This window comes from Neolamprologus multifasciatus, chromosome 4 (genome assembly GCF_963576455.1).
Source record: "Neolamprologus multifasciatus chromosome 4, fNeoMul1.2, whole genome shotgun sequence".
Taxonomy (NCBI): domain Eukaryota; kingdom Metazoa; phylum Chordata; class Actinopteri; order Cichliformes; family Cichlidae; genus Neolamprologus; species Neolamprologus multifasciatus.
Window position 1 is genome coordinate 1690865 of NC_140442.1, and position 12246 is coordinate 1703110.

At 43.4% G+C, this 12246-nt stretch overlaps 1 protein-coding gene across 2 annotated transcripts; it reads right to left on the bottom strand.

Annotated features, from left to right (window-relative positions):
• Positions 1-681: 681 nt before the first annotated feature.
• Positions 682-10023, bottom strand: LOC146519424 (transmembrane protease serine 9-like). 2 transcript variants are annotated; one of them, XM_085157870.1, is made up of 10 exons: positions 9736-10023; positions 6835-6855; positions 6483-6645; positions 6082-6347; positions 5340-5485; positions 4869-5253; positions 4531-4702; positions 2074-2327; positions 1838-1935; positions 682-1652 (listed from the first exon to the last, which is right to left on the bottom strand). In XM_085157870.1, the coding sequence occupies exons 1-10, from the start codon at positions 9803-9805 to the stop codon at positions 1284-1286; spliced, it is 1944 nt and encodes a 647-aa protein (XP_085013996.1). In that variant the 5' UTR covers positions 9806-10023; the 3' UTR covers positions 682-1283. The 2 variants fall into 2 exon arrangements, with proteins under 2 accessions (XP_085013996.1, XP_085013995.1); XM_085157869.1 differs by having other exon boundaries at positions 6082-6350.
• Positions 10024-12246: the final 2223 nt, after the last annotated feature.

Consider the following 12246-nt stretch of genomic DNA (forward strand, 5'->3'; position numbering starts at 1 on the left):
TTACAAGAAGTTTTTTATTCATTTATTCTTCATTTAAATAACTTTTTCAGTGCAATTTAACAGTTTTCAAAGCAAATATTGTTTAAGTGCTTAAGTGTTTGTGGCCCAGATGTGAGGTAGAAGAGGGACAGTCCGATCAATGTCCCCTTGTTTCCAGGATCTCTAAAGGATGCTTCTTTAAACCTGATAAAGGCTACGTCCACACGTACCCGGGTACGTGAAAACGCAGATTCTTCTATGCGTTTGCACCTTTCGTCCACACGTAAACGGCATTTTCGGTCACTGAAAACTGAGATTTCTAAAAACTCCTGCCAGGGTGGATATTTTCTAAAACTCCGTTTTTGCATTTACGTGTGGACGACAAAAACGGAGAAAAGGCAGCGTCAAAGGTGTGCGCCTTTTTTGACGTCACACTGTGCGCCACGTTATTGTTTCAGTGAATTTCTACAATACTGTTAATCGTACTCTCTGCAGTGTTTAAATGCTTACATATACACACACAGTTACTGTCCCTCCACACATACGACTCGGTTCTGCTTCTATGCCCCAGCTTTGTTTACTTTTTCCCACCGAGGCTTCTAGACTTCTGATTGGCCAACATTTCTGCACTGTTAGGAATATAGCGCCACCTGCTGCTTTGGCATGTTCCTAGCAGCGTTTTCCTTCATTTCTGCCTTTACGTGTGGACGGGATTATTTTTTAAAATGAAAACGGAAAATCCCAGTTTTCAAAAATACCCGTGTACGTGTGGACGTAGCCAAAGACTGCAAGAATAACTTCAGTTCTGTCTGTAATCATCAATATGTTTGTGACTGTAAGGTTACAATTAATCTACTCTGTCCTGAAAACAGAGTTCACAATGATATCAGTCTCTGATAAAAATATGCAGATTTCACATCTTTCATTGTTGCATTAATTAAAATATAGAGATATGTATGAAACAGTAACAGTGATGCAGACACACTAATGATCTGTTTAGCTTAAGAAAACATGAACTTCAGTGCAAGTTTAAAGAACTTCTTCATTTTTACACCCTTAAACCAGAGTCCAGCTCAAAGTCCCCACATTGTACAACCAGCTTCCTTTTCTTGGAAGTGGAGCAGCTAAGGCGCCGTTAGCCGACAGTAAACTCGCCCAAACGTCACCACTGAGCTCTTTGTAGATAATCAGTTAAGAATCAAGTCAAAATTAGCAGGCAGAGCTTTAAGCCTGTGAAGTCTTAGAGTCGAAGCTTGTTCACATTCATTTGTGTCCATCACGTCATGTCGATCAAGTCAGACTCTCTACAGGAAGAGTTGGAGACAAAAGGTGAGGCTGACAAGATGGAAGAAGAAAAAGATGAAGGAGTGAGCAGGACGACCCTCGCTGCTTTGTGATACAGGGCGTGAGGTAGTTGTGGTGGTGTTGGTGGTGGTGTTGGAGGCCCTAGTGGGGTTGGTGGTGGTGTTGGAGGCGCTGGTGGTGTTGGTGGTGGAGGGTGGAGACAAGAGTGTCCCCAGCGTCTTCGTCAGGAAGGTATCAAAGGAGCTCACTCTGGTGAAGGTCATAACTGAGCTTCGTCTCCTCCTGGCGGAGGGGCTTGGAGCTGTTAACACGACCGCCTGGAACCAAGAGCCGCCCTGCTTACACATCAGCGGGCCGCCAGAATCACCCTGAACAGACGGTTATTATTTTAATCTTATATGTTATATTTTCCTGTGGCTCAAAGGAAGAGTTTAATACACCTTTGTTACCAGAAAGTTTGGACTATGATTATTATATTTACTTTTAAGCAGCTAAATCCAAGGTCCAGAATAAACATGTCAGCAGACAGTGTTATAAGAATCCAGTCATTTACCTGCTGCAGTGCAAACACGCCTGTACAGATGCTCTCACTCGATGATGAGTTCCCACAGTTTACCACCGAGGTCTGAAACTGCTGCATAACTTCCTCAGCTAACATCATGAAAGATAAGAAAATCCTGATGTTTGACTAAAGAAACTGTAAGTGCAGTGGTCCACATGTGTAATCTGAGAGATGGACTGGTGCAGAGTCTGGGCAGAACTCTGTCAGCCTTCATGTTGCTGACTCACCTCCTCCTCTTCCAGGACTCCAACCGGCCGCCCAGCACGCCAAGCCCTCGGCGAAGGTTCTCCCGTTGTCCAAGCAGATGGGCTGGATGTAGTCGGTCAGGGTGGGCTGGGCAGATAGACGGAGGATGGCTATGTTGGTCCCTGTCGTGTTGCTCAGAGTGATATTTGTCACATTCAGCGTCACCTCAAAGGGGTTGGATCCATTGAGCTTCAGGCGACCCAACACGACAGTCCACTCGGACGCTACAGGGGAGCTGTGGGAGGAACAAAGCACACAAACATAATCTTCATCAGCTTCAAACAAGATCTACACCTTTACACTCAACTTCATGGGACCCAAGTTTTACAGACTTGAACCTGGTGACATTCAGGCCTGATTCTAATTAAAGAGGTGAAGCTACAACGGCCCTGAGAGGTCAAACAGACTTCAACTGAAGAAAGAAGTAGCCAATTGAAAACCTGCTACTGCACAAAATACAACAGAAGTTAAATGATGTCATGAACTGTCTCAAAGTAAGTGACAAGGAAAGAGTCCACACAAGAAGTTCACCTAAATTTGAGACAATTTATTAAACATAACCAATAGACTGATGCCTATGGAAGAGGCTGAGCACTTCATCTGAGCCAGCTTTAGCTGACAGTCCTCCCGTACTAGCTAAGAAATAACAGCAGGTCATGGCTTTCTTGAGTGGGAGCGTCAGCATCACAGACTGCATTACGGATTACATAAACTTCTGTGTGGACAACACCATACCCATCATAAAGGTACAGTGTTTTTCTAACAACAAACCATGGATGAATCCTGAAATTAAGGCTCCCCCAAAGAGAAGAAGAGTCTTCAGATCTGGAAGTGAGAGCTGTCCAGAAGAAGCTGAAATGAAAGATAAGGCAAGGGAAGGAAAAATACAGGAGGAAGATGGAGGAGCAGCTGCAACAGGACAACATCAGTATCCCAGTGGATACTGGGCTACCTCACAGAACGTCCACAGTATGTGAGGACACGCTGTGTCTCTGATACGCTGGTCTGCAGTCCGGGAGCCCCACAGGGAACTGTGCTGGTACCGTTCCTCTTCACCCTCTACACTGCAGACGTCTCCATCAACTCCCCACGCTGCCACCTACAGAAGTTCTCTGACGACTCTGCCATAGTCGGCCTCATCACAGGCGAGGACGACTCAGAGTACAGACAGTGGACTCTGGACTTTGTGGACTGGTGTCAGCAGAACCACCTGCTGATCGATGCCGGGAAAACCAAGGAGTTGGTGGTGGACTTCCGGAGACGCTGACCCACCACACTGACACCGGTGAACATCCAGGGAGTGGACATTGAGATAGTGGACTCTTATAGGTACCTGGGTGTTCACCTGAATAATAAACTGGAGCCACAACACTGATGCTCTTTACAGGAAGGGTCAGAGCAGACTCTACCTGCTGAGGCGGCTGAGGTCATTTGGAGTCCAGGGAGCGCTTTTAAAGACCTTCTATGACTCTGTGGTGGCATCTGTCATTTTTTACAGTGTTGTATGTTGGAGCAGCAGTTTATCGGCAGCTGAGAGGAAGAGGCTGGATAAACTCATCAGGAAGGCCAGCTCTGTTCTGGGATGCACCCTGGACCCAGTGCAGGTGGTGGGAGACAGAAGGACTCTGGCCAAAATAACATCTGTGATGGACAGAGTCTCCCACCCCATGCATGTAAATGCTGCTGAACTGCAGAGCTGCTTCAGTGACAGACTGCTGCGTCCTCGATGCATGAAGGAGCGTTTGAAGCAGCTTCATTTGTTCAAAATCCCACAAGGCTGGCTGACATGATAATGGCAGGGCTGTGAGTACTACGCAATATTGATAAGATCTTGAAGAAGAACAACGGGAATTGAGAGACCTGGTGACCAGTGATGGACATTAGACCTACTATAAAACTGGAAGCAGTTTGTTCACACTAACCAAAACAACTTCCATCTTCATCTCATGCGCCCCCCCCTGGTGCCAGTTGGATGCTCAAGGCAAAAGCTGATGAATAACTCTCTTAGATAACAAAACTGTGTTGGGACTCTCCTCTCTCCACATCGACCGAAGATTGTTGACTTTTGCCTAACCGGGTGAAGGGACACTTTCTCTCAGCTGAACACAAACACACATGTACACTGACACATACCTACACTACCACCCACCCCCTTCGAAGCTTTTGTCTTCTATGTTGTGAGATGTGTTGACTCATGTGCTGAGGGGTTTTTTTCTCTTCTCAAACTGATCTCCCTGTTGAAGCTCCGTCACCAATGAGTGTGTTAGTTCTTCTGTCAGATTCACCGTTTTCTCTTTATGTCTGAACTCAAAACTCTTAAAAATTGCTCAGTTTAACATCAGAAAGAGAATTTACTAATCAGAGGGTAACATACTGACTAACTCACCCATTGATCTCAATTATCGTCTGTGCAAACTTCAACTTCAGCTCCAACTCACCTTGAGAAACAGTTGGCGTTGCTCAACACTGAGTCCAAGGCCACCAGAGTCCCACCGCACACGTGACTTCCATTCTTCTGTAAGCTCGCCATCCACGGCCATGAGCCGGCTGTCGCATCTGAGGTTCCTCCTACAATCCCAGAAGTTCTTGGAGCTTGTCCACAGACCACCGCTGAGGAGAAGAACCAGGGGAGACAGAAAGAGGCAGCAAAAACGTGGATCACACAAAACCATCACTTCAAGTTCAGGTAGTGAAGAACTCAGAAAGTGTCAGAGAGCAGCAGCTGTATTATCTAAAAGTTTAAAGGAAACAAAGTGTTAATATGATGGAAACTCACTTTGGGGAGTGGTTGGAGGCAATGTGGTGGTTGTGGTGGTTGTAGGTGTGGTGGTGGTAGGGGAGGTGGCTTTTGCAGAGGAGGTGGTGGTGTTGGTGGAAGTTGTAGTGGTGGAAGTTGTAGTCATGGTAGTAGGGGTGGTGGTTGGCACTGGTGGCAGTCCTGTGCAGGAGACACTGAGGTCACTGTTGGTCCCAGTGGACGTGAACGTCATGAAGCCCGGCTGGTTGGAGGAGATCTGGCTGTTGATCCAGGTCTGGTACTGGGATACTCTGGCGTAGACTCCTGGAAGATTCGGCCTGGCACAACCGGTCCCAAAACTGACGACTCCCGCCTGAATCCAGCGACCGCTCTGCTTGATCACCATTGGACCTCCTGAATCTCCCTTTGAGAGCAGAAACATTTACTGTTAGCTGAGGAGAAGAAACTGTAGAAGGTGAAAATGTGCCAAACACAGGTAACAACAATCACCTGACAGGAGTCCTTTCCTCCATCACTTAACCCGGCACAGATCATGTTGTCAGTGATTCTTCCCACTCCATAGTTACATTTACACTGCCTGTTTCCCACAACAGGAACCTGCACCTCCATCAGGTTTTGTGGAGAAGGAAGCAACACTGAAGGGGTAAAATAAATATATCAGTTTGTAATAAACAACATGTGACTGATTAACCTTCAAACAAAAGGGCGGCTCCTCCAAACTTAAAAACAAAGTGTAGTCATGTGTGCAAACAAAGATGGGAAACATGTTTGTCCGCTGGGGTTAGAGCTCTCTGCAGAACAGTCACATGACTTTGATGCCGCTCTGTCATCTTGTCCTGTTTTATGTTATTTGAGTATTTTAGATGAAGGACAACAGCTGCTGTTTTTAAACGATACAGAAATAAACTTGACACACAGACAGTAGATGGTCGTCATCATGTAGTAACTGTCTAACACCACCTGGGGGCAGTGTCAGATACACAGAAAGTATACTTTCTTTTAACCAAGGATCATTTTGACCTGACATCATCGTGCAGACAGCATGTTTGCTGCAGGTCCAGCACTTCCAGACTGTTTAATTCACATAATTATTCTTTCTTGTTTTGAACTCTGCACAGATTTAACCTCATGGAAATATTTTATTGCTCTAAATATTTCTGAGACAGCAAACTTGTTCCCTGTATTATTGTCATCATTTCTCTAAAAAGGATCAGGTGTCTTTATGACCCACCTCCTTCTCCAATGTTGCCCCAGCCGGTGACCCAGCTGTTAACACTGCTGTAGAAGATGCTGTCTGAAGCTGCCAGGCAGACGGGAGAAATGTAGTTGTTGAAAGTCACCGGTGAGGAGAGCTGCAGGAGGCAGATGTCGTTGTCATCGGCACCAGAGTTGTAGTTTGGATGGTTGATGAGCTGTGTTACAGTTCGAGACACTGCATTGGGATTAGATCCCTGTAGACTCTGAAGGCCCAGATTCACAGTCAGACCGGTTGGAGTACTGCTGAGATCATCAGGAGAGACACGAACAGTGCACAGTTGTTACAATTGTTATAGACGAGAAAAGATATATAAAGTTTGACTTCACAGTGTCTTTAAATCTTGTTTAGTGTGCAGCTTCAGCCTCATTACTCACGTTTTAAAGCAGTGAGCAGCAGTCAGCACCCACTGACTGTTAATGAGGGATCCTCCACAGAAGTGGGACCCAGATCTTTGCAGACTGACCTGCCAGGGCCAGCTGCCATCGGGGGCCGCCTGTCCTCCTACAATCCTGGTGTTCAGAGGCGCCTGACCACAAACTGAAGACAGACATTAAAACACAGAGTGAGCATTACTGTAAGAGCTGTAAACTCTCAGCATTACAAACTGCTGAGTGAGGACACAGTGATCCTGGGAGTCTACAGTTAACTCACAAACTAATATTCATATGAAATTAAAGATTTATTACACATAAAAGTAAATCATTAGACAAAGAAACTTTTTCTTACCATCCAGCTGTGACTCAGACTCTGAAACAAAGAAACAAACCATTTTAAAACAAATAATCTCAATTTATCTGTCTGTGATTAGTTATGAACAAGCCTCTGAGAAATGAAGCCAACCCCTGCAGTTCCTTTGTTGTCCAGTAGAGGCAGCAGTGAGTCAGTCCCCACCTGTTTTTATAACTCACCTATTTAAACTGTACTAATAAGTTTACATTATTAGGGGCGTGGTCTCTTTGGCTGAAAGGTGGATGGTGACACAGGCGGCTGTAGCTACTAGCTCTCTGCTAGGCCTCACCTCAGCTAACTGGAGTCCCTGAGCTGGACCTCTGGACTGTTTTAATGACATCATCTAACCAATAATATGGCTGCTGTACGAACAAACTGTCCAAGAAGGCTGACCTCCAGTTTAGGTGAAATTCTAGGATTTTAATTGGGTGTTACTGAGCACTAATTATCAGGTGTCAGTGATGCTCCCATACAGCTAGTTTGCAGTGATTACTGAGTATCAAATCAAATCAAAACAAAACAAAATGTATTTATATGGCATATTTAAAAACAACAATGTCAATCAAAGTGCTTCACAAATTAGGAAATAAATAAAATAAGAGAAATCGACCAAACAGCAACACGAGACGAGACAAAGTTAGAAGCCAGCCAAATGATAGTCAAACTAACTGAAGACAGCGGTAAAAAGATTAATTCAAGCCAGATTTAAAAGGCTTGATAGACAAAGTGTGAATGGCAATAGGGAGATTGTTCCACAGTCTAGGTGCTGTAATAGCAAAGGCATGATCACCTCTGGTTTTCAGCCTAGACCAGGGGGCGGCAACCTGCGGCTCTTTAGTCCTTATACTGCGGCTCCGCGTGGTTTGGGAAAATAAATTAAGTATTTAGCTGAAGTGTATTTTATTTGTGTTTAGTTCTTTTTTAACTTGTAGTTCTAAATTGGAAGATTATTGTGATTTTGAAATATAAAAATAAAATTATATCTTATTATTTTTTCACCGCTCAAAATAAGCGTCACACTCGCTGGTGTACCCGCCGAAACGCCGTGACTTTCAACCCCAGGTAGGCCAGTTATGGATCTTCGGATCCACATTATGTCAGCAGCTCCACCGTGAACTATGTTAAAACAAACATGCTCACGCCTCACAGACAACAGCTTACAGTCCTGCGTAAAGATGAAAGCCCCGACTTGCAGACGCTGTGCGCAGAGGTTCCCATAAGTCTTATTGTAAACATATCACAGCAGACCCGACGATGTTTCCATGAACACTCTTTTCAGCATCTCTTTATTGACCACTTTTCACACACGGCTGCTGTACACATACAGCCGGCTGTAGCTTTTCAGCTCACAGCCCGACAACACAACAGCAGAGAGAGCGCAGATGTTAAGGCGGCGAGGCGTGATTGCGGGTGCTGCTCAGGTGCGTCCGCCTCCCCTGCAGCGGCGCTGCAGACCACGCCCCGCCACACACATTAACCAGGTAAAATACATATTTAGGCAGAATTTTGCAAATATCTATTTTTTAGCAGCATGTTGCTTTTTTCCAGTTATTTTTTAAAAGTCAGGTCAAGGCTCCAAAAGCCCAAAGGCGATATAAGGGTGGAGGCTCACAACAGTTTTTGTTTGCTGGATTATTTTAGTTCAGCTTTCCTTTGGTTATATTTCTTTAAGAGTTCAAAATGTGTTAATTACATAAATAAAATGTAATTTTCTCTGTAACTTCATGGATTTCATAAGCAACACACCTTAGTTGCTCTGGATTCTTTTAAAAAGCAGTTAAAAACGTTTCTGTTCAAACAAGCCTTTTGTTGATCTACGTATTTTATATTCTTTACATTTGATCTTTTACATTGTGTATAATAATTGTATTTTTATTTTAATCTTTGTGTACAGCACTTTGTGACAGCCTGTCTGTGAAAAGCGCTTAATAAATAAACTTTACTTACTTACTTTAGTTGTTCACACAAAGCATAAAGGTAAAAAAACAATATATACAGTGTTATCTTCATTTTAGATGTCAACAAGTATTTGCGGCTCCAAGTGTTTTCTTTTGCGTGGAAACCGGCTCCAACTGGTTCTTTGGGTGTTAAAGGTTGCTGACCCCTGACCTAGACTTCGGTTGCATTAAGAGCATCTGGTTTGAAGATCTTAGAGCTTTTTTAGGATTAAACACACAGAGAAGTTCTTTAAATAGCAGATTTTATAAGTGAGTCAAAGAATTTTAAAATCATCTCTCATGTATTCATCTCATAATGTTGTTCCAGCTCGCTCTTACAGCAGACTGGTTTTACCACCTGTTCTGAAGATCATTAACATACAGAGTTTCTGTAAGCGTGTGTGTGGGTGGGGGGGGGGGGGGGGGGGGGGAGGGGGAGGGAGTTGGTTACTGTGTGACTCAGCAGGATGAAAACACTGATGATGATGTTTATCTCTCAGACAGAAACCACACAGAGACATACTGTGCACACGCTGCACGCTGTAATACTGCTGCTGTATCTGTACCTGTGTGTGAGCTCTCCATCACCATCAGTGTGTTTGTAGTTCCAACATTCAGCACAAGCGCCTGATGTTTCTACAGCTGAATATATGTTTAGCCTCACCCTCCACAAACACTGGTTCATTAGGACAGCCTCTGCTTCTGTGGATTCATTCTCAATCACAAACGTTTTGCACTCATAGCGAGCTGTATTGCCATCACAGTAAGTCGCTCACTTCCTGCCCTGAACCATGATGAACCTGTCATCGCTGCTTCAGCCGTCACCATAAACCGACACACATTTTTCTTCAATAAATGTGACGACTATGCAGCAGTGTCACTTTAAAGTGAAGCGATGTGCTCCTGAGTGTTTTCGCCCTCTCAGTCGTACCTGATGCAGGTGTGTGCAGAGAGCTCTTACCTTGGGTCAGGAGCATCAGCCCAGCAGCCAAACACATCACTTTGTAGAAAGCCATCGCTGTAAGATCCATACGTCCAGACCTGCTGAGGTTAAATAACCTTCCTCTGTCCTCCTCCTCTCTGTCTGCATTAAGCACACCTCTCTCTGACACCTGTCTGACGACACGCCCAACACCTCACTGCAGCTCACCTGATCCTCCCCCCATCACACACGCTCTATTAAACAGGAATTTCAGGTTTCAGGCAGCAATGTTGAACTTTTGAACTAATTATTTACTTTTTTAGGATTAATTATTCATTTCACATCAGGAAATCAAAGCCCTGCTACAGACTGAAGCATTTTCTTTAATCTGCTGTGTTTACCTGAGGACCTTTTCTCAGAAAGGTCCTCATCCCAATGACCTGGGATGAAAACCAGGTCATTGGTTTTCATCCCCTCAGCAGAATTTCATTTACATGAGAGTCGACAGGCTCTTGGCTCTTGATTTCAAAATCTTGTTTTTAAAAATAGACAAGATCACAAACATTAACTTAATGCATTTTCTTGTTTTCCAAGCTGTGGGATTAATAAAAGCTGTATCATCCTTTATTATTATTATTATTATTATTATTATTATTATTATTATTATTATTATTGAAAGTCAAATAAAATTTATTTAAAGATACGTTTAACCAATATAAACTAAAATGTAGACTCAAAGAACAGTTTGGACATCTATAATGTTTACTGAGAAATTTTAGCTTCCTATATAATACTGCTTCATACTATAATACAAATACTTTAAAAAACAGTCAGTTTCACTTTCAGACCACTTGTTTCACACAGTTTAACTCTTCTAGTTATAATTGAGGCCTTTTTTTTGCCCGTTTGGATCGTTAACCATCAAAACTGTTGTCTGAGGGCTGAGAAAGATGCGAAGTGGATTTACTTTACCAAGTGGATCATCATGGCCATATTGGTCCATTTGATTAATCTTTATTGTAATTATGTATTTATTTGATTTGATTTTCGGTTGTTACAGACGGGACAGACATGACTGGGGGATAGGACAGGGAGGAAGAATGAAAGAAAGAGAGGGAGAGAAAGAAAACCAGAGGGGAGAAGAGACGGTGGCCAATCGGCCACCAGGAGTGAGTCGGCACATACATGAGTGCCCAGCCCCAGACACCAAGAACCACCAAGAGCCACCAACACACCAACGTCTGAGGGCATCAGCCACCGGCAGGGAGTGTGGTGAGGGGAGACACTGGTGAGGTTCAGTGGTTCAGTGTCTCCCCTGGTGAGGGGAGACACTGAACCAGAAAATAAATGTTACTTCGTTTGTAATGTGGTGTAATTACATGATAGTATTTTTAGATTTAGGTTAAACTATTTCCTGCACCGAATTGAAATAAATGAGTCAATGAGTCATAGGGCACTTTTCCTCATTCACTCAGATCAGAAGAAATATTTGCACAGTTACCTAAAATAAACAGTAAAGGGTAATGGAACATTTTTAAAAGTCCCATTGTCAGGAAGAACAACGACAGGCTGCTATCAGGTGAATCTCACCTGTCCACATTCTCACTGAACGCCACACAGCCTCCTTTCAACTTCGTACGGCGCAGTTTGACCTGATGCTTCAGATAATTCAGATTTCCTTCCAAATCAAGACGTCAAACTTTACACATTTACTCACAATTTTACACAGCAGACGATTGTTTATCAATAATATCATAATGTAGAAATACTCTATTTTAACTAAAGTCAGGTTAAAGTATTATTAAAATAAGCAGCAGACGGTGGTAACATTCAAGTACGTTACACCAACGTCAGATTGCAGGTCGTTTTTCACATATATGAGCAATCTGAGAGTCAGCACACGATTATTGTATTATTATGGATTATTGCAGGCTAATTATTACAAGAAATTAATTGAAACCAGCGAGAAAGGTGATGACTGAAAAATCATCTGAAGACAAGAAGCAACAATGGCAGCAAATTTATCCTGAACAAAGAAACAAGGAAGAAAAAATTATGATTAAAGGACTCATGAAGGACTGAAACTGTCTGAAACAAGCCGCTTTAGTTCCTGTCTCTTTATGAAAGTGGGCTTTCTTCTGATTGGCTGAGTTCTTGAAGGCCACTTACGAGCAGCACGCAGAGTATGTGAGCTCTATTGTGTCTCTATTGTGTCTGTTTGTCGTCGGCGACTGTGAAATAAAACCAAAACAATGGGAGTCAGTTACTGAGACCTCATTATTTGAAACTCTGACAGCGTAACGCTAGAATTGGAAAAAGCAGATAAGCCTTCCCGGCATACGTCTTTAACAGAACAACATTCCTGTAAATCTGTGGAAAGCAGGAATGCTGAAATAAAGTTCAAATGTGCACGAGGATCCAGGATGTCTTTTGGGGGGTTTGTTTAAAGAAGCATCTTCTGTGACTCAGCCAGAGATTATAAAAGGCCAAACATCTGCTTTGTGAATGAAACCAATTAATTTCCATGCTTCATTTATCTGCAGTGACAGC

Bases quoted from the DNA above. Each gene is read 5' to 3' on its own strand.
- LOC146519424 (XM_085157869.1), bottom strand. From the start codon at position 9,805: ATGGATCTTACAGCGATGGCTTTCTACAAAGTGATGTGTTTGGCTGCT. The intron at 4,703-4,868 runs GTGAGTTTCCAT...TCTTCTCCTCAG, and splicing joins GCCTCCAACCACTCCCCAAA to CGGTGGTCTGTGGACAAGCT. The intron at 2,328-4,530 runs GTGAGTTGGAGC...TTCCTCCCACAG, and splicing joins AACGCCAACTGTTTCTCAAG to CTCCCCTGTAGCGTCCGAGT.